The sequence below is a fragment of the Schistocerca gregaria genome, chromosome 2, assembly GCF_023897955.1.
Source record: "Schistocerca gregaria isolate iqSchGreg1 chromosome 2, iqSchGreg1.2, whole genome shotgun sequence".
NCBI classification, from domain to species: domain Eukaryota; kingdom Metazoa; phylum Arthropoda; class Insecta; order Orthoptera; family Acrididae; genus Schistocerca; species Schistocerca gregaria.
The window spans coordinates 638,313,352-638,336,547 of record NC_064921.1 but is presented as its reverse complement, the minus strand read 5'-3'; the positions used below and the strand labels follow the sequence as shown (position 1 = coordinate 638,336,547).

General features: G+C 38.3%; 1 protein-coding gene across 2 annotated transcripts in view; it reads left to right on the top strand.

Annotated features, from left to right (window-relative positions):
- LOC126334679 (esterase FE4-like) overlaps positions 1-19,381 on the top strand; it is a 148,800-nt gene extending 129,419 nt beyond the window's left edge. For both annotated transcript variants that reach the window (XM_049997155.1, XM_049997154.1), the window contains 2 exons: positions 15,690-15,822; positions 18,850-19,381. In XM_049997155.1, the coding sequence (XP_049853112.1) occupies positions 15,690-15,822; positions 18,850-19,009 (293 nt within the window). In that variant the 3' untranslated portion in view covers positions 19,010-19,381. The remainder of the gene's footprint in view (positions 1-15,689; positions 15,823-18,849) is intronic.
- The last annotated feature ends 3,815 nt before the right edge of the window (positions 19,382-23,196 follow it).

Sequence of the window (23,196 nt, the reverse complement as noted above, 5' to 3'; positions counted from 1 at the left end):
AAAAGCTGTTTGGCAAGCCTGTATTTATGATTTATGTCAACATGGCCAATGCTACAGCTTGGATGTTTTCCTACCAGTGACAAGAGATGGTTCCTATGAATTGTGAATCACATACTTTCATCACCATAAGAATAATACAGATATAAACATTAAGCTATGTATTCTTCTGTGTTATGTTACCTCATTAAAATCCTGTTCATCTAAGAAACTGGAGTGGGACAATGGCAAACATGGAAGAATATGCATATCATGCTCTGTTTACATTCTTATGGTGAAAAGTGAAACAGTCAAAAATGAAGCACAGCAAGTGACTTCTGTGACTATAAATTATATGCAGACAAGTTACGTGGTTTTTGAAAGAGGACATTAATCTACAAACCCCTTTCCTAAGCTCCACTGTTAAGCTTATGATTTGAACCAAACTGCTGTAGCTGTATCTTAATCCAGTCTGTCTAGTTTGTATCTCATGTTAGCATGAAGCATCTTCATTGCAGTTTTGAAGTGTGGCCTAAAACTTTTTTCCTCCTTGAATTTGAGTCTCACTTTTTGGGTGTGGCTTAGATTTGTATACTTAGTTTTTCTTGAATTTCGAGTCTCATTTTTTGGGTGCAGCGTATATTCAAGTAAATATGGTATACAGTAAAAAGCCAAAATGTGACAAGTGCCCACCATGAGATGAATGGTGCCTGATGGCATTGCAGGCAAATTACGCGGTAAGGAAAAAAATATAAGTAGAGCAGAGATGAATGAGAATTCATTCTAATGAAAATACAGGCCACAAATGGGGAAGTCCACTGATATAAGTGACTTTGACAAGAAGAAAATTATGCTGCAACAAAAGGAAACAAGCATCTCGGAAACAACAAAGCTGATTGGCTGTTAACATGTTAGTTGCAAGCACCTAAGGAAAGTGGCTGAAGGAAAGCTAAACTGTGAGTAAATGACAAGGTTTTGGATGTTCATGACTCATCATAGAACTTAAATGTTAGAGGCTTGCCCACTATGTAAATCAGAATAGACAGTGATCTGTAACATATGTGACAACAGAGTATAATACTAGTGCAGGCACAACTACTTCAGAGCACACTGTCCATGCACATTGTTGAACATATGGCACAACAGCAGATGATCCCTGTGTGCCCATGTTGAAATTAACAATTACATTACAGTGAGCACAGTATCATTGAAATTGGACTGTGGATCAATGAAAATGTTGCCTGGTCAGATGACTCATATTTGTTGTTACACCAGTCACTGGTTGTGTTCAGATGTGCTGTCATCCAGGAAAATGGCTGCCAGAAACATGCACTGCACCATGGACCCAGACCAGTGGACGGAGTATTAGGCTATGAGGGACATTCATATGGACTTCCATGTAACCTGTGGTTGAAATCTAAAGCACCAAAAGAGTTGTGAACAGTGTGAACATATTGAAGACCACTTGCAATGTGTAATGTGTGATGTCTTCCCTGACGACAATGACATCTTCCAACTGTACATGTCACAAGACCATAATCATGCTAAAGTAGTTTGATGAGCATGAGGTTGATATCACAACAAATTGATCTGATCTGAACCTGATGGAACATCTGGGATGCTATGAAGCACCAGCTCTGCACCCACGAACAACCGGTCCAAAATATTTGGGAGCTGCTTGCTCTGCGCTTTGATATCTGATGCCACATACCTCTGTAAATCTACCAAGGACTTGTTGAATCCATGCCGGGCAGAATTACTGCTATACTGAATACTAAAGGTGGACCAACATGCTGTTAAGCAGGCAGTCATAATGTTTTGGATCATCAGTGTATATCCTATACTATTTTAATGAACTCTGTTTCCTAGGCGAATACAATGTATGACAAGAAATGAACAGTGGTTCACAATAAACTGGAATGTTTTTCACAAGAACTTTTTGATTCTGAACTAAAATTATGTTGCCACATGTACATGTAAAGCTGGGTCTGAGGAACCAGTTTTTGAGAGTGTTTCTCATATATGAAGAATGTTTTAAATTCCTCTTCTGGAAGTTTCCTTGTCTATAAGTGATACGAAAGGACTTGAAATTCAAATAATAATAATAATAATAATAATAATAATAAATAAAAACAATGGAATCCAACTCTGAATCAAAAATGGCAGCGAGTGAGAAGAAGACTTTGCATATCATCATAAAGGACTGCCATTATGTTTCTGTTGCAGCCAACGTATGGGAAAAGTTAAAGAAATTGTGTTGTCTGATGACACTTAAGATTCAATTTTCGAGGAGTCACCTTGATTTTTTCCCAAAAATTTGGGTACTGGCAGCAAGGAACAAGATGTATACTTTCATCAAGATGTCAGAGATGGAAAGGTGATACCAGGGCTACAGAAATACTTATTTGATGTGAGATTACTGTTGGTAACATAACAGGGAGGCATAAAAAACAGTTCAGTTCATAAAAGAAAATACTTTATAAGATGATTTAAAGAGCTGAGAGAAAGGGAATATAAGACAATGAATACACAATATATGTGTAATCAAGCCTCTGTACAGGCTTCAAAATTACCTTTAATTCCAAAAATGATCTGCTAATTTTCTAGTCTGAAATGAAGTGACATTGTGAAGAGAAAAAAAAACTGTATGTAACAGAAAAATTGGTGTCAGGTATGGATTTGGTGCCCAAAACACTGAGATTGCTTACAAAAATTTAATCAAAAAATATTTTGTCACTGGCCTGTGTTCACACTGGTTGGGTCATGGGTAAACAAATTCTGTGAAATACAGAGGAAAATTATTGACCAGGAAACAATAAGTTGGTCACAAGTTAACATAGCATGTCTTGATGTTTGTGATGCAATGATAAATATTCTACCACTCAGAATACAATGCAGCACCTAGTGTGAAGAGCCATGTTAGGACAGTAATTATTACATTATCCTGCAAGTAATACAGACAAAGGCCATTTATTTGACTTCTATTTCTTCTTCTTCTTCTTCTTCTTCTTCTTATTATTATTATTATTATTATTATTATTATTATTATTATTATTGGCTTTGACTGTATTGCTACTCTTTTTCAGTTGTGTTACTAGTTTTTCGTTCCTTTATCTCGTGACTATTTTCTTTATTTGCTCCAAAGGCAAACCGCTCAACTCAAACATGAGTCTTGAAACCACAGTAGTTTGTTAAACATCACTCTCACGGCTGGCATGCTCTTCACTCCAAACCAATGTTTTATACTTCAAATTAATGTTTATACAGGGTGAACATTAATAAAAGAACAAACTGTAGGGATGAATTTCTGACTGGAAACTGGTAAAAAAAACTGGTAAAAAAAAGATCCTATGAATATGGGTTTGGAATTAGTGTTATCATGGTAGATGGCATTAATGAATTAAAGTTCCTCTGATCACATGCCATGTGTTCCTTGTGTGTTTCAGGCTGTGCATTGATGTAGCATACGGAAAGCTGCAGAATGGTGTGGTATTCATGTTGGGAACAAGCTAAGATGATGTTTGTGCGCTGCCAAGCAGATGGAAATGCTTGAGAGGCAGCATGACTGTACGAAAACAAATACCCTCACAGACACCAACCACATCATACATTTCAAGCCATTTTTGGGCCGTTTGTGTGATTATGGGTCTTTTCAGATAGATGACTGTACAGGAAGGCAGCAGACTGTGCATACACCTAATTTTTAGGACCGGGTTCTAAGAGATATTAATACAAACCTTAGCACAAGCCCCAGGCAAATGGCCCACCAACATGGTGTAAGCCAGAATATGATTCTGTGTATCCTGCATGGTACCCGCTATTATGCATATCACATGCATCATCAGCAATCTTATTTCCCTCTATGGTTAGGATTTTGTCAGTGGTGTTTGCACTACACCATCACAATCAGGATTTCTGCCATCATTCATGTGAAAGATTGCATTGCATCCACTGGAGACCAATTTGAACATTTTCTGTGATGTGGATGTGATGCAACTTTGAATTGTGTACCAGGAAGATCTGTTGTCATTGCATGCACAGTGTCCATTTCTGGACACATGATCATAGGCCCTTTTTTCCTCCATTTCCAGTCAGGAATCCATCCCTGCAGTTCATCAGTTTCATTAATGTTCACCCTGCACATACATTTAATTACCAAGGTGAAATTAGTGTTATGTGACACCAAAACAATCCTAGCATCAACCAGAAATCAAACCTAAAACTCTAGGGCTTGTAGTCTGGTGTGACTCTTGCACACCAAACCCTGAGACCACTTACCTTTTTCAGATAGTAACAAATGATACAGTGGTTTTAGAAATGTCTTTTTAAGTCCTTCTGTTGAGAAGAAAATTAATGAGCAAGCACTACTTCTGAATTCCAAACCAGTAACAAGATATCCTACTGGCAGGTTAGTTCTGAGCTTGACTGGGTCCCATTTACTCCTCTGCTCTCCTCTTCTCCTCTCCATACTACATCTTCAGTTGTAAACATAGCCAGTTTAAGGCTACCCTAAGAACTGTAGTCGCAGGAGACCTGAGCTTGAGAGGGCTACACCAGGAACCTGGTTTTAAGTGTGGTAGAAGTGTTTTCCAACCATTTACAACTGAAGAATATTTTTTTTATTTTTGTAAGTGAGTCACACTACTCAAAAAAGTCTCACAGAATTGCTGCTTCAGGTACTCCATAACCTTGTCAGGGACAATCTTCAGACAATGAAAGTAGCGTGAATGGCAATAAGAGTGTTACTCAAGATTGTATCATCAAAGAAAATCCAAGAGCTAATTATCTCTCTTGCTGTGCTCATAGCTTGAACTTGGATGTTAGAGATGCCGTTAATCATCTGTAATTGTGCTACTTTTTTGTTTCAGTTCAAAGAATGTTCACATTATTTTCTGTGTGAAGCACATAAACCTGAACCTGAAGCTGCTGTTTAATACAAGATGGGAGGCTAATACAGAAAGTTTTTGGGCTGTGAGATCTGAGTTTAATAGGACTTGCATTAGTACAGTTAAAAAACACTTGCAAAAATGATCCAATGTGCTTCAGTGAAGTACCTAGTCTAGTTAAAGAAGTAACAAAATTTAAGTTTTCCCTGTGTGTTTTGACATCGAATAGTGTCCTTTGCCTTGTCAGCAGAGTCGATAAAGCAATTCAGCAAGAAGGTATGCAGTTAGACACTACAATAAAATTAATACAATCACTACCAAGTGATACTGAAGAATATAGAGCCAACAGTTTTGAAAAGGCTAAGAAAGGAGCTGAGGAATTGGTTGCAGCTTTAGAAAATGTTGCTGACTTAATAGAATCTACATCTGTAACTTTTAAAAGGTAGTTTTGTTATGAAAGTAAGGATGAGCCCATTCCAGGGGAAGAGAGCTGCATAAGGGTAAATTTCTTCTATATTGTGGTATACACCACTGTTATGTCTGTGAAGGAAAGGTTTCAGCTGCAGAGTAACTGCTGTGACATGTTTAATGTTATTTGTGACATTAAGATGTTCGCAACAAAGAAATCTTGCAGATGCTTTGACAGACCGTAAAAAGCAATCAAGAGATGCAAATTCACAGGAACTCATAAATGAATGGGAAACATTGTCCAGTATGCTTCCACAAGCTGCCAACAGATTTAGAAATACTTCAGTAGACATTTTCCCAAATGTAACGATTTGTTAAGAATATTTTTGTGCATGCCAGTGTTTGTAGCTGGTGCAGAACATAGCTTTCCCAAGTTAAAGATCATGAAAAATAGAGATCTTATGAGCAATCAACGGGTAATAAGTCATGACATAATAGGAGTGGAAAGGTAGATTGCACATTCGCTCAGCATGAAGTTAGTGTATGTTTTACTCCTCAAAAAGCAAAAACATTTAACATTTAGCTGAGTCATTTTTAAAATTATGTTTGTACAATTTAGTGGGCTTTACCCCATTTTATTTACCATTAGACACAATCTATTAAACTGTGTGCCTAATTTTGCATGGTTGTAGTGGTGCACGTAAAAGTTATTACAACCTGATAAGCCAAGCGTAGCTCAGAGCTATTGCTACTTCTAATAATTCATGTTAAACAGTGATAAAGGATCACAGAACAAAATTTAAGAAAGCATATAAATATAATTTATTTCTATGACAGCTCTCACTGGCAACTTGTTTTGTATGTAAAAACAGGTCAACATATCACATAATAAGGAAACCCACTACTGAACTAGCCAGTTTTTGCTTCTTTACAAATAAAAATTAAACTCAAATGCTAAAGTTCTACAGCCATTGCAATATCTGTAGTAAACTGTGGTTCCCTCAATTTGTATGAAATATTGTAAGTAATATTTTTAATACATTACAGAACCAGCACTTGTGCTTGCTGTTAAATTTGCTAGAAAAGACACTATGATTCTTGATGTATTTTATGATAATTATTTTGCAAATGAGATGCAACAGTGAAGTTCTACTTCACAACATGTCGTGACACAGAGCTGACTTTTCCAAATGTGAAACATATTTTGACAGATGTAAGGAAAACTTTTCTAAAAGATTTGGAAAAATATTTAGTAATTTAATAAAGCAAACACAACCAAAATCAGTTCAGAATTGTTTTAGTATTACTGTAATGTTGGAAATGTCAAATGACTTGTTATATTCCTAAGTCTCCAGTTCTATTTTGTGTTGGTTTCAGGTGCAGTTCAGTCATTTCAGGTGCATATACATACATATCTGGAGCATATTTTCCTTGTTTTAGTGTATACTTCCAGTATTATTGTGCATATTTTAATGCAGAAATGCTTACATTTAACACAAAACAATCAACTGGCAATCTAGCTTGAGTGATAGCACTGTTGTGTCCACTTAAAAAAAAATAGAAGATAAATGGAGATACTATGAAACTTACATTACTCAGTATTATTAGAACTTGAACTTCACATGCTACACACTCCACATAAAAAATAACTAATTCAAAATTTGTTTTTGCCAATGAGTCCTGAGATCATGCAAAGTCATGGGTAAGCTAGTACTTAATAAACTGCTTTCATCCTTCTACTTCAAACCATTCAAAAACATACAACTATTTCTGAACCTCTCTGAAAAAATGTGGGACTCTCCATGTTGATACTTTCTAGTACTGAAAGCATCAATAACAGAAATATTTCAGCAACATCCTAACTCTAATAATGCTGTTATCACTGATACTTGTGTGGTATTAATTTTAAAGCCACCTTAGCCTCTTCATAATACCTGTGCTGATTGAAGAATTTGGAGTCTACAAATGTAGCATATGCCAACAGTGCTCCATCTAGCTACAACTGCACCAGATTTATTGTCAAAAAAAGGAATAATAATGTTATCCATAAAATAAAGTACTTTGTACTTTCTTCATTCTCACCAAATATCTAGGACACCAAAAATACTGTATTATCCCTAACCTTAACAGATGCAATACACATTATGTACAGAAATTTATCAGAGAACTGTTTTGAAGGACAGTACTGTCATAATATGATACTTACATTCTCTGTTTGTCCAGACTGTTCATGTTTCATTATAGTTTTCTCCAGTCGCCATTTCTCTACATTTTAAGGACTGCTTTGGTTTGAGGTACACTAATCACATATGAAATTAAAACTGACTTCACATCAAGTTTGAATGCAATTGTTTTATTACAATCATAGAGATGTAACCTACAATCTACAACCTGATAAAGCCTACAAACAACTGATTACCATGAGGTCTTTCTAAGGATTAATGTGGTGTCTGTTCTGCAGAAACATGCAAATTGAAACTGCGGTCACAGCTGACATAAACAAACAGTGCTTATCATTTGCCAACTTGCACATGTAGATTTACCATTACACTAAATTTTGGAAGTGATGTGGCACACACTGGCCTGCATGAGACAAAGCAGGCAGTGCGAGCTGGGTAACACATGACACATGTCTCTGATATTTCTCACCGCAGGCCACATGGGTCTAGTTAACACAGCTCCCCACACACATATACAAAATCTTACTACTTGGTTAATTTTGTGGTGTCTTTCATCAGTCCACAAAAGAGACAGTGCTACACAGGCAACTCTGGAAACCATCCATTTGATGACACGACCTTTGTTCTGAATGGTTTACATGGTTGCACAATGTTCTTATCACTGGAGTGTGTACCCTCCAGGAGCAGTGATCAAGCCGCACCACCAGTGCAGTGTCCTAGTTCAGATATTAAAGACACAAGTTTGTTTGTAACACCTAGCAAGGCATGCCAAAATAAATGTTTGGTGCATGTTTGGGGCAGTGACAGCAGTTCACTGCATGTCTACAACCATAAGTGGTGATAGCATCACATCCCCATTTTCACTCATGACCCCAATGTGCTTTTTTGTTGTGTGTTGTGTTTTATTTCCATTAGGTGCTTATCCTTTGTACGAGAACTTCACCCTAAGCCTAGATGGTGAATTTAGAAGACTACAAAAGACTATAGAAGACCTGATCACATGCAACCAGAGATTGGAGAGTTTGTTACAGGTGCACTCTGCATACACGGACTCAGCGCATCTGTAGACAGCTCAGGAAAATGTTGGCACACAAAGCCCCGTCACACTGGCACCTCCTCCTGCACTGGGTGGTTGTTGGTCTGGCTGACTCCCTTTTGCCATTGTGACCCTGTGATGTGGTATAGTGAAGTGGGGGTGGTCTTCATGAGTAACAATGTAACCTGTGGCTTTGCAAAATTCACACATGTAGTGAGCCAGCTCAACCAAAACTACATGGTCAAAGTATGAGATATAATCACCAGCCTGCCAACACAGACCTCTTACAAATGACTTACGGAAGAATTGATCCAACAAACCTCCTGATCCAAGGAACAACAGGTGAATCTCATCATCTGAGTGAGAGTTAACAAGCATTTCACTCACAGTTAAATACATGGCCAAAAGAGTCATCCTTCAGGAATTGTGAAACAAACCCTGTCACACAGGACTGTGTGCCACAAAGAGCACAGATTCACCATGAGATGGGGAAATGTACAGGAGTCTATTAAGCTGAATGAGACCTAAAGTGCTGTAGTGTGCGACTGAGACAGACGGAACCTACATCGTAGGGAAATCCCAATGAACCCACAAAAAACATTGAATGGTGACAGCATGACACTTTATTGAATCATTAGGTAATAAAATTTTTGTTGTAAAGTTTAGTGCATAATAGTTACTTTTGTTCTTTATTTATCAGAAAGCACATCGGTGCAAGGCTACTGGTCGTGACATTCAAAGTTAAAAAGGAAATTGTATTTGTTTTATGTAAAAGGATTTAATGTTTATTATGTGATGCATATTATTGTTACTTTATTTAGAACATGAAACTGGTTAAACATTGATTATTTAAATATATTAAAATGTATAATAATGCAGAATAAGCTGTAGCCAATCAGATCGACAGCTTCAGGGAAGGGAAATGCACTAGTCAGTTGAGCAACGATGTTCGTCATGTGGGAGATGTGGCCGGAGATGAGCAGTGGAACAGTGTTGGAAGACACAAAGACAGAATGTCTTTAGATAGCTAGGAAGTGAAACGACTTAGAAAATTTCGCATTGTGTGGTATCGCGGGACTTAGTATCTGACTGGTGAGCAGCCGTGCACCTTGTGTGAACTCTGACTTTTCACTTAGTTAATGAGGTGGAGTACTGGACTTTCAGTTCGTGATGAGAATGTGAATGATCAAACCCTGTCAAATGGGTATGTGCTGGAGTGTAACAGTAACTCTAAATATGACCACTTTCACTATTAGTTTGCTTTCTGAATAAACATTCTTCTAACCAAATCACAACTGTGTGGCCTACATCATTTATGGGTCATTAATTTAGTTCCTGATATTATTATTATTATTATTATTATTATTACTGTTATTACATGTTGCATTAACTTTATATTTCGCAAACTTGCCATCAGCCAGACAATTTAACCAAAGGGTCACAAGTGTCTAATTTAGGGCGTGTAGTGCAACATGTGTGGTTCAACCCCTAGACAAGTTTGAGCCAAGACATTTTGACGAAGAGGAACTAAATGTGAGCCCGAACAACTCTAGGATGTTAGCTTGCACAAGGAACAACGGGCACACCAATTGCTGCACCAAGATAAATGTGGGGACTGGAGACCTTCCCAGTTCCTATGTCACTTGTGGAGCCTCGTGCAGCCTGACATGGTACTGGACTCACTGTTACGCACTAACTGGGTGTGCAGCCTCCCCACTCAGTTGCAGGTGGTAATATCAGTGCAGACAGAGATGCAGCTGGATGCCATTGCAAACTTGGCCAACCAGATGTACGGCACAACAATGTCTAGCACCATGGCCATGACAGCTTATGACACCATTCCAACTCCATGGTGGCATGCACCTCCTGTAGCCTCTGCTATGAACGCGGAGTTGCACCAGCTAGTTCACAACTTGGCCACACAGGTGGCAGCTCTCCCCACACAGGTCAACCAGTTGGCACCTTCACAGGCAGAGGTCAGCAGGCACCGCAGTAGCAGCCAATTCAGCCACCACCAAACTGGCTCGCACAACTGGTAACACAGCTCCAGCTGTTCTAATGGTGCTCCACTGACAGCAGAATGCACGCCAAGTGACTTCTGCTGGTACCACACACACTTCAGCAAGAAGCAACAAAATGATGTCCTCCCTGCACATGCCAAAATGCCAGCTGCAACTGGGCCTGGATGCACCTAGCTGCAGTTCAGTATCCAGGCATCTCATCATAGCAGAATGGGCAGGCAATGTGAGGTACCTCTTTGACATGAGTTTGGACATCTCGATATTCACCCATTGTTGCTAAGAGAATGCAAGCAGGCCTAGGCACTCTCTCTCACTCCAGTGAACAATTTGGCCATTAAAACTTATGGTACACACACAATCACAATTTAGATCTAAAGGAGATTTACTGTGGCTAATGTCAGTGAGCTGGTCATGGGAGTGCATTTTATCTGCCACTACAGGCTGCTAGCCGACTTCACAAACGGCCTGCTCACTGACAACAACAAATTCAAAGATAGTGGTACAGAGCCAGCAGGACACATTCTATAGTATAAAACCTGTGAACGGCCCTGGACCTTACACTCACATTCTGGAAAAATTTCATGAACTCACCCACCCAGCTGGTGCACCGAATGACACCCAGCACTCAATGGTGCACCACATAACCAAACCCAGGCCACCCACATCGTACTGCCGACATCGACTCATGCTCAATAGTTTCAGTAGCAAAGGCTGAGTTCAAGGTCATGCTGCGTCAAGGCATCGTATGGTCATCAAGCAGCCCATGGTCATGTTTGTTGCATTTAGTTGTGAAAAATGACAGTTCGTGGTGCCCGTGTGGGGACTTTCACACCCTTAATTCACAGACGATGCCAGATTGATATCCAGTACCACACCTTCAAGATTTATATCCACACATGGGCACGCTGTGTCATATTTAGTAAAACTGATTGCGCAAAGGTGTACACACAAATTTCAGTGCGGCCCAAAGACATTTAGAAAATGGCCATTTGGGCTTTTGAAGAAAGTCTGTCTTTGACTTTTGGTCTCCAGCACCTGAATGAAGCTAGAATTGTCATCAACACAGTGAAATGCACATTTGGTGTAACGTAAATAGAGTTCCTTGGCCATTTAATCACCCCCACTGTATCGATGCCACTATTGGAGAAGGTACAAGCGATTCTGAACATCCCATGTCTGTAGACACACAGAATTATGCTGCTACCTCAGCATGTTGAACTTTTATCACCGCCATCTGCCCAATGCTGCCACCATGCAAGAACCTGTGACAAGTCACTACAAGGTCCCAACCTGAAAGGGAAGACTTCTGTGAATTGTATGGATGCACTGGAGCTGAGCTTTATGGAGTCAAAGTGGAAACTTGCAGAAGTGATGCTGCTCGTGCCCTCGGTACATCATGTGAACTTAGCCATAATGGTGGACACTAGCCAGATAACCACCAGCATGGTGCTGTAATAGCATGTCAGTGGGAGCTGGCAGCCACTTGGTCTTTTCTTGAAGAAAACGTCAGACTCACAAAATGCTTGGAGCACTTATGACTGGGAGATGCTTTCAGTACATATGACAGTGAAATACTTCTGTCCATCAGTAGAAGTCCAGAAATTTGTCATTTTCACTGACCATAAACCAATAGCTCATGTGTTTCAAAATAATCACTCCAAGAGTTCACAGCATGAATCCAGCAAATACAACACGTCAAAATTTACATCAAGCATCCGTCATTTTTATGGGATAGACAATATAGCAGCTAATTGCTTTTCCCAAGCTTATGCCATTGTCTTGCCCCCTGTGAACTTTGAGGACGTTGCCCAAGTACAGGAGAGTGGTGAAGAACTGCACAGTTTTTGTCATGACTTCTCCAGTTGCCTGCAGCTGGAGCTAGCGCCTGTCTCTGGCTCTGCATAGGTGATTTGGTGCGACATTTCCACCAGCACACACCAACTGTTCCTTCTGGAGAAATTCTGGTGCACTGCCTTTGATCAAATCCATGGACTATCACACACTGTCACTGGCACTGTCACTGACACCACTGCCATGCTCATCTGGCCCAGGCTCTGGAAGAACTGCTGTGAATGGGCATGCATTTGCACCACATGCCAGCATGCCAAAGTCAGGAGACATAACCAGACACCCATGGGTATCTTTTGCAATGTGACATGCTGATTTGCACATGTCCATGTGGACCTTGTCAGCCTGCTCTGTCTCTCCAAAGGCAAGCGGTATCTGCTGCGTATCATGGACTGTTTCACTCACTTGCTTGATTCAACACCCATTGCCGACATCACTGCTGAGACTCACCACCACCCTCATTGACACTGGGAGGCATGCTTCAGATGCCACAGTCACTTGGCGACAGACTGTGTCTGCCAGTTTGGCTGCGTGTTGTTCACACACATCACCAGACCGTGTGACATCTGATTACACAGAACCATAAACTACTATTTGTCAAACGGCATGGTTGAATGGCTCTCTAGGACTATGAAAGTTGCCCTCATGTGCCATGACACCACCTGGATGGAGGTTCTCCCACCGGTTATGCTGGGTCTGCAAGTAATGCCTCAGAAGATCTGACAACAGACGACATGCATTCTGCCAGTGATCAGATGGAGCCTGCACCTGCAGCCACCAGTGATGCACAGATGCAACCAGCTCTCATTGCACCACCACATGTTCTTCCCACCATCTCACCCTGGTAGCCAGAGCTGCCACCTGGACTGCACTCACCACAGGCACACAGGTCACCCCCACCACAGCTGACAACAGACTACGTCGCTCATTCCAGCTGTCATGTCCACTTCAAGTGCTTGTGCAGTGTCATCAAAACACCACACCACACAAAATGGTTGAAATGGCTGTGAGCACTATGGGACTTAGCATCTGTGGTCATCAGTCCCCTAGAACTTATAACTACTTAAACCTAACTAACACAAGGACACCACACACACCCATGCCCGAGGCAGGATTCGAACCTGCGACCGTATCAGTTTCGCGGTTCAAGATTGAGCACCTAGACCACACCACACAATGCAGCAAGCAAATGGCGCATCTGTCTTATGTCGCTAGAATCTGGCACCCCCCACCTGCCCACCGCTGTCTGCTGTAGAGACTCTGTCTCCACTGACCACACCTGCAGCCAGTATCTCCGGTTGAGCTGCGGACACCATCTCCTGTGTCAACAGCTGCTTGTCTGTCATAGCTGCTGGATTTGTGTTTGCATCCCTGTGCTTCTACCGCATCGAGCATTGAGACCGGATTGCCATCCATGCTGGCTTTCATGGTCGTGTTCCCATCAAGCTCCAAACATCACGTCCATGCCATTGGGCACATCCGTCGCAGATCCAGGACCCACTTTCAATTCACAGCAACACCGTACTCGTGCAACCCCATACTTGCAAGTTTATACTTATCCGTGCAATCTCTGTACCTCCACTGTCTAGAGTGTTGAGGCCGGATTGAGCGCAAAGCTGTGCTACCATGACTGAGTCCCTCAACAAAATTATAGGACAGCACAACTCATGAACCTTATAATTGCCATTCTAGATGTCATTCTGAACAATTCAAATAGTGAACTTCATTCTACTGTAGTGCATTAACTCTAGTACTAGTGAACAGTCTGCGTTGTTATTAAGCTACCATTGTGTCAGCCTTAGAGATGTCTTTCCAAGTGACCCACAACTATAAGCCTAGGCTGTGCATTGCTATTGATAGTTGTATCCAGCACCGGCTGCTTCTGCCACTGCTGTCACTAGCCGACTGCATGGGGACACGTCCACCACTCATACTGAGGTCAGCTTGCAGACCAAGTTCCATGCTTTCTCGCAGCTATGGACCTCCACTCTTAAAGGGCGGATCTGTGTGGTGGCTGTATCACAGAAACACACAAATGGCCAAACTGTGATCACTCCAGCATTCGCCAGCCCAAGCACGCAGTCTTACCATTAACTGAAATTTTGGCAACGGTGCAATGTGCACCACCAGTCCACATGAGACAAAGCAGGCAGTCAGTGCAAGCTGGATACTGTGACGCAACACACGTCTTCGATCTTTCTCGCTGTGGACCACACGGGTGGAGTTAATGCAATTTCCCAGAAATGTGTATGAGAAGTCTGGTAAATTTACTCATATTGTGGTGTCTCCCATCCATCCATGAAAGACACAAAGTTCCATAGGCCATGCTGGAAACTGACAGTTCAGTGATGTGACCTTTGCTCTGTGAAGTTCGCAGAGTCGCACAATGTGCTTATCACCAAACTGTGTACCCTCCAGGATTTGATGATCAAGCCATACCATCAGTGCAACATGCCAGTACAGACATTAAAAACATGACGTTGTTTGTAACACCTAGTGAGACATGCCAAAATAAGTGTACGTCATTAACAAAACAGCTCTCATCAATTTCCCATCAGCAAGCCTATTAATTGGACATAGTGCGTGGCTGCATCAGTACTGCTGGTTTGCTGCACACCTAGGACTGTAAGCGGCAATAACATCATGTCTCCACCTCACTAATACTTTTGAAACATGTGACTGACCACAATGGCATCAAAACAAAGAAAATTACAAAAGAAGTGTCTTATTATAGTATTGTTTCATGAGTTTTAAGTTTTGCTGATTTTCTATATTTTTTGTTATTTTGTTATTTTTTGTTTTTTCCCAATAACTGACAATTTTGAGATTGTGATTTTATAATACTTTTATTTAATTTTTATACTTATATTTTGACCATTACTAATAACATTGTTGTGAAAGCCCATATAATTTATGAATTTTAAATAAAAATAATATAAAACTATATGTGACATAGTTTTTATCTGAAGCTTGTCTCAGTGTGGTGCACACATCCTAGTCACAAAAACAGAAATTCTCACAAATATGTATAATTACGACCATTTAATAGCTGTTAACTAATACAAGGGGTGTGCAAGACTAAACTGGTCAAAATCATTACAGCTTCTTGCTCAATCATAATGCCACTAATTAGAAAATAAATTTTACAAAGTAGAGCCATACCCATCTACCACAAGCACTCCACATTGATCCCATTGATTAAATTTAGTAAAAATCTGAATGATCTTTGTACACAACACTCACAGGCATAAACCCAAATTACTATAGTAATTTCCAATTGCTAAGCTTCTGCTAAACTAAATTATCATATAAACATTTTCTGTTTGTCTTAAAGGTGCCTCACATGGAGAAGATGGTGGTTACTTATTTACTATGGGAGACACACCTCTAAACCTCAGTCCTCAATCTGATGAACATAAAGTTCGGAAAATCATAGTTAAACTGTGGACCAATTTCATGAAATCTGGGTGAGTATAATATTGAACATTTAATAATTACTTTCTTGGTTCTTCTATGGTTTACAAAAAAATTAAATAAAGATGATAGATAAAGAAATTATCACCTCCACCAATAAGTTGCTCGCTTGTGCTGCGAAACAAATTGAACACGTTCTATACAAGTTTAGACGACAATTTGAAGTGATGTTTACAGAAAGTGTGATTATGATTTTGTAAAATCAAGACTCATTCAGTTCCTATTAGAGAAAGTAATTCCCTCAAACCATAGTAAAAGTTTTGTGTTTGTATGAAAGCAGATATGTGACATGTAGAAATACTGGTAGCACTTGCAGACAAATCGCTTTCTTCCAACCAGTGCCAATTTTCTCCACCACTTCATGAGGTAATGGGCAAGTTGTGGCGCCCTGAAAATGTTCTGGGTTCAGAGTTGGCGTGGCCGCTCGGCAGGCTGTGGCTCGTCGGCGGCTGTGTGGTGCCGGACATTGGGCAGAGCAAGAGGGGTAGCCCCAAGCGCATGGCCCAGGCCGACCAAGTGGCTGGGAATTGCATGCTGACACAGTGTCAAGGACTGTGCTTTGTGTTGATGACGGAGATGTGTATGCCGGGAGTGCCAAAGATGGCGGACTTCGTGAAACCATAATAGCAGACATTCTACAGTTCATGTAGAAATTAATAATAGCCAGAGAAATCATGATGACTTAAAAAGACACATGTACATTACCATTATTTGCATGATTATTTTTATGGTGTAATCAGATTTTAAATGTATTTATTAGTTTAAAGCTTATTATCTGACTGTAAATTATACAAGTAACACCCAGCAACGAATTTCCAAAATCTAAACAGTTCATCCAATTTTGTTGATTGGTGTGTCTTTAGAAAGCTATTAGTGTGAACCTAAATTGGTATGAATTATAGGCACGTAACTTGAGAACTTGAGTAGTACATGAGTTATTGGAGGTCAAAGTGGCCAATTACTATTAATCGCTTAAAGTATAAGTGCTCCACAGTGACATGAAAAAACGGTAGCAGCATGCTTATAAATATATTTATTCATCTATGTCTTTGTTTATATCCGATATATACTATTCATGAAGAAATTGGTCAAATATTTACTGTGTTTTAGAAAACACACACACATTAGGCTACTTGGCCTACTTTTGGTTTCTATTCCTTTGATATATGTTTATTTGATTTGTTTATGTATTTAATAATGTGTGTTGAGAGCTTTTATGGTCTAGCCATACAAATATTTATTTAGTTTAAAGTTATTTAAATGTAAATCCAGCATTTCATGTGTGTTTCAATATGTTTGTGAGTGTGTGTTGGCTTGGAGAAATGGTGGGAGGGCTCCGGCCAATCACAGCACACGTTAATGGGAAGACTGGATGGAAGTGGAGGAGCATCGGGTCACAGAGGGGACACAGGAAGGGGGAGACATGATGAGTGGTCATGGAAAATACTTGGAGAGCGGAGCAGTTTGTGATTTGGTTGTGGGAGATAGAAATATTTTGTAGTGCAGACTTGTGTACTTAGGAGATTTTCGTGGCTTCTGCAGTGAAGACGTAGTATGCGTTTAGAAGTGAATATCTTGCGAGCTACGTTGTTGCTCATAACTAATTACATGACGTAGGAATTTATTGTTTCCCTGTTATTCAACTTACATTTTATTTAAATGCTGGACCATCGACACCAATAAGTGTTTTACAGTAATAAAGGGCATTCTTAAAGGTACTTGTGCTATCGTACTCGTCATTTAAAATCGTTAAAATAGTACCTGCAGATTTTATTTAATTGCAATCTCTCATTTTTGAATATCTGCACATTCAAAATTCACAATTGCTGAGTGATAGGAACCTTCTGAGTCTGAAGGTATGTAGTTGAGGGCAACTCTCTTTTTTTTTTTTTTTTTTTTTTTTTTTTTTTTTTTTTTTTTTTTTTTTTTTTTTTTTTTAAGAAAAAGATCCTGCAGCTAGCAGCATCAGTAAAATTTTGTACATATCGTGTTCTAACAATTGAAGTCTCTGACATATGCCTGAGGGCAGACATTGAAGCAATTCAAAGAGGCATTGGTTGGCAATATATCCCATACAAAACTTGATAAAAGAGAATAAAGGTGGCACTGTTCTTACAAAAACATATTGGCAAAATTTTGGAATATAAGGTAGACAGTGAAAAAATTGTGCTGCATCATATTAGTCACAAAGGAAATGAACACAAGTTAATGCTCCTGTATTATCTTTTTTGTTATTGACTTATTCAATAATGTATATAGAATTAAATTTGTTCAGTGTCTTTTGCATGATTAAATAAAATTCTTCTGAATGTGTGACTGTGCCACGATGCAAAATAAAGTAACCAATAGTGTACTACTGCTGCAGGCAGTATTTATCAGTGTAGTGTATCACTGCAGCTGTATGTGATACTTTGTCTCTTAACATCTATTTATCACATACAGCTCAAAACATATAATCACTTGATGGAAACTGTTTGTAACAGCTGCTAAAATATTGGCTATTGTATTTTACACCATGAGACAGTCACACAACTAACAGAATTTTATTGTATCCAACTCTGAAAGACTACACACCATTTTAGATTGAAACTGTTCCACTGTTTGATACCCACACAATACTCTGTACATACATTTGATGCATATTAATCTAATGTCATGTCCCCAAAGCAAAAAAAAGTTTAAAAAGTCTGTACACTTTAAGTATCCGGAAACTTGGCAAAAATACTTTTTGCAGTTTCTGTTTTTCTCTCTCACATTATCTACTGCTACTCAGTGCCTTAGCACAGCTTACAAGTTTATGTTAAGGGAAATTCTTTAGCCTATTTTGGAAATGTACTTCGTTCACCTTACTCACCAGTTTGGTAAGCTGCATTATTCTTCACTGTTTATGCTTGATAAGTTTCATTTATTTTACCATTACTAGTCTGAAAAAATAAGACTGGTATATCCATGTCACTAACATTAGTATAACATTATAAATGCTTAATACTTGGCTTTAATTTTCTTTTCATGATTTTCAGTGTACCAACTGAAGAGCCTTATGATGACCTCAACATTATCTGGCCAAAGTATACACTTAAAGAACACGAGTTTTTGGATATAAATGTGAAATCATCCATACAGAGGGAACTGGAACCAAAACGTCTTGGCTTCTGGAGAGGGATATTCCCATCTTCATGAAAAGTTGTGGAACTGAAAACCCAAGCTAAAGCATGCATTTGAAGACAGTATTGCGTCTAATAAAACTTTTGGTGCAGAAGTGAAAGTTAATCTGTTTTTCCCAACATCTTTTAAAATCAGAGATGATGATTTGTGCTACGTCCATTTTTACCCTTTCACTGTATTGTGGGTGTGGTACTTTTAGTGAAACCTTCACACAGACTGCTAACATTCTGCTACAGGAAATTTGTTGGAATTGTTCAAGAAACACTCACATTTTGATTTTCAGTCACTGTTTATGGACATCTACATTATTTCCTCTCAAGAAAATTCTGGTATATAGAAATGCAGTAGTTGTGATACTTTTCCAAAATAAATTTCAAAATGTTGATATTTATTGTTGTATATTAATTCTAATCGATTAGCATAGTATTTATTAAAAATAATTCATTGTGTAGCATTATGTTTGATCAAAGTTCTTTGAAACAAGATTAAAATTCATATCATTACCTAATGCAGGAACTGAAATACACATTCCACTGAACAGCTAGACAATTACAAGAAGGTCACAGTGGAAAGATTGTATATAGTACACTAATGCCCCAAAAAATGAGCACCAATGGATGTTTAAAATATGAAGCCAGGAACATTAGAAGAAAAACATATGTATTGTACTGTATTGTATTATTGAACCTCATCATCAGTTTTGTACATAGTTAAAAACTGGTATAGGACAAGTCAGTATTACAAGATGGTCAGATGTGACAATGTGATGAATATCAACAGTACAATTATTACAAATAAACAAGAGTTTACATACAAAGAAACCTGCAAGCAAATTATTACTTTCACATAACTGTACTTAATTTTCTTTTACAATTCATAATGTGATTAAACCTCAATAAAGGTAAATTCATGGATACTCTTATTAAGACCACAAAAAAGCAATAGGATGTTTACTATTCATACGGCAGCATGTGATCATAGTTTACATCATCATATCTTTTTGCACAATACATCATCGCCATCAGCTTATGATTTTATAACAGTTGATCTAGTTTTAAAATGTTTACAATTTATGCAGTATGTTTGTCTCCATAGTTTACAATTACAGCTTTTTGTGTAAAAGACACAAATTTGAAAATTAAGATATTACAATTTATGACATCGAGATGAAAATGTGTTGTATGATATCCTAGTTCTTTATGCTCACAAATATTTATTTATGCTGCAAGAACAAGTACTGAGGAGATAGATATGCACAGGTCCTAGAATTTTGCTGTCTGTTTTTACTGCTACACAATTAACACAGTCTCCACAAATTTTCCACTAGCGCTATTCAGTACAATAATAATGTGTTCACTTAGGTTTTAACCTGATAGCAACACTATAACACTTCTGCAGTAGGTAAATATACACAACTGCTTTAAATGCTGAGATATTTTTCATCATTTAGATGTTACCGGGTAGTTTTTTTTGTATACAGCTTGTTTCCTACTTGGAGTGATCCATTTTGTTTCAGCGTTATATTTGAATAATGAAGATGTATAGCCTGGTTTCTTCTTGTGTTATGCAAGTGAATATCCTGGTTTCTAAGTACAAGTTGGCTATTATCATCTAATTTTTTTCCTTACAAAAGTATTACTTACAAAATATATAAACAAGATGAAGCACAGTCGTATTTACCCATTCAAATACTCCCTCGGTAGCAGTGACTGTCAAATTTGGGTGAAAAGTGATTGTCACAAGTAGGCTATTTTAAAATGATGTGGTCCACACCAGATTTACAGTCCAAATACATTAATTGCACTTCAGTATGAGATAGCTTACAGTTATGGCCAGACCAAGTCTCATCTGTTAAAATTTATACACAGATAAACAGATAGCCACATACTGTACTAGACTGAGTTGATGTTTTAAAACATGATTGTTTGAGTACAGTAACCCAACATTGAAGTGACATATGTTTAGGTGTGGCAGGCATTTAATTAAATCTGTCACTAATTAATGTTCTCAAATTATTGTTCTTGAAATCTAACAATCAAATGAGCCAAAAACTAATGTTGCAAATAAGTATAATTTTGAAATAACACACTACACAGTCTGGTCCTATTGTCACAGTAAGCATTTTTGAAGATTAACGCAGCTCATGAAATTAATTAGGAGTTTATGCTTAATCGTTGAAAACAGTTACTGGATTACAGAATGATCTCCCGGATGAGAAATTTAAATAAAGCTCTGCACTTTATATGGGTTGTAATTTGTGCTAACTCAGCTGCAGTACAGTTTTGGACACAGATCTTAATTGCTTCATAACTTCCACAGACCGACTGAAATGGTTCTTAGCAGCCTCTCTTTTTTTAAGTTTACAATAATTAACACTATCTCAAATGATGATGTCCACTACCTTTTCACAACTTACAATTAGACATTTTCATTCCTGGTTAACTGGACAGTGGAGAAAGATTCTACTTCATGTGAACTTTTAGATACTATACATAATACATAATACAATACTTGTAATAACCGCTGTTGAATTATGCCATCTAGTTTGCCAAAATATGGTTTTACATTTCAGTAACAATGTTTTTATGAAATGTTGTAATTACTCTGAAACTAAATGAGTTACTAACATATTTTTAGCATTAGATGTCTAAATATTTCAATTATTTATATATACTTTTGGTCTACTTAACCTGAAAGCAAGTAATTGGGTATACGTTTTCATAAGAACAAGGATAACAAAGTTTGCAATTACTGGTGTTTGTAATTCGCAGTTTTTGGTACACTTATCACACTTATGAACTGCAGTTAATCAAAAGAATGTAATGGATAATAAATTTGGACAAGCCCTGTATTCAAAATTTCTGGTACTGCCATATAATCTCTGGGAGGAAAAAAATCATAATGGGGCAGGGAGGCTGGGAATCCATCTGTTTTGTTACAAAAGCAATGGAAGATCTTTAAGTTATTTTAATAAAGGCTTTCACAAGCTTCTAGTAGATGCTATTTCCATGGTTCATACAATTTTCTTTTGGGCTGTGAAACATCTCTTTCTGGCACTTGAGTTTCCCCAGAAGATTATGTTGTATTGCTCTAGGGATTCTGCTTTGGCAAAGTACACATTTTTTTATTGTTCATTTTTTTTATTTTTATTTTTTTATTTTTCACTCATACATGCAGCTTGAAAGAATGCTTGAATAAATGCAGTAACAGATGATGTTCAGTTTATTGGTTGTATATTTTGATTTTTCTCAGCTCCTCCTGGATTCATATTCCAAGAAATGTTGCAGCATTTACATATCCACATTTCTGGTGACCAACTCTACAGTTGGTGCTAACAGACGCTTATCCTGTAATGTGTAACTGGTTTTGGAGATTTAATATTAGATTGTTTGCAGTAAACCACTTTGTAAGGTCTGAGGTACATATTTTGATTTCATTCTGCAACTCTTGTTCAGTCATTCCTTTGACTAACACATCTGTGCCATCAACAGATTTAATAAACTTCTGATGTGGGTTGATTGGTTTTCGGTCATTTTCATAGAGCAAAAACAAAACTGCTCTCAGAATGGAGCCTTCTGGTTCACCATGCTTAATTCACAGTTTTCCTGTGTGACAGACCTTCATTTTATTCCATTCTCAGAATGCAAGGTCAAATATTTTTTTAAGTAATATTTTAACCACTCATGAGATGGTCCTCTTATATCTACACACTCCAGTTTCATAAGATGTGGCTTATGACATCAAATGACTCTGGGTGATCTAGAAAAATTGTGGAAACATGCTCCTTATGGTCAATTGCATTTTAAAGCTTCATTCAGAAATGCAAAAATGGCAGTCACAGTAGATGTGTGTTTATGAAAACCTTGTTGACAGTCTGAGAAATTGTTGTTTTTTCTATGAAGTTTAATAATATCTTATAGTAAATTTTCTCCATTATTTTGGATAACCCAGATAGGAGTGAAGTGGGCCTATAGCTGGATTCATCTGTTTTTATCCCTTCCCTGTAGAGATATTTTACTTTGGGTGCTGACATTTTTTTTTGGGAATGTGTCATTGGAGGGCAAGCAGTTGCAGATATCGACTAGAGGCTTGCATATGAAGCGAGCACATTTCATTATTATAGAGTCTGGTACTTGTGTTCTGATTTGAGTTCTTTAATAGTTTATAGCATTTCCTTCTCACTAGTCAGGTATAGGGAGAGC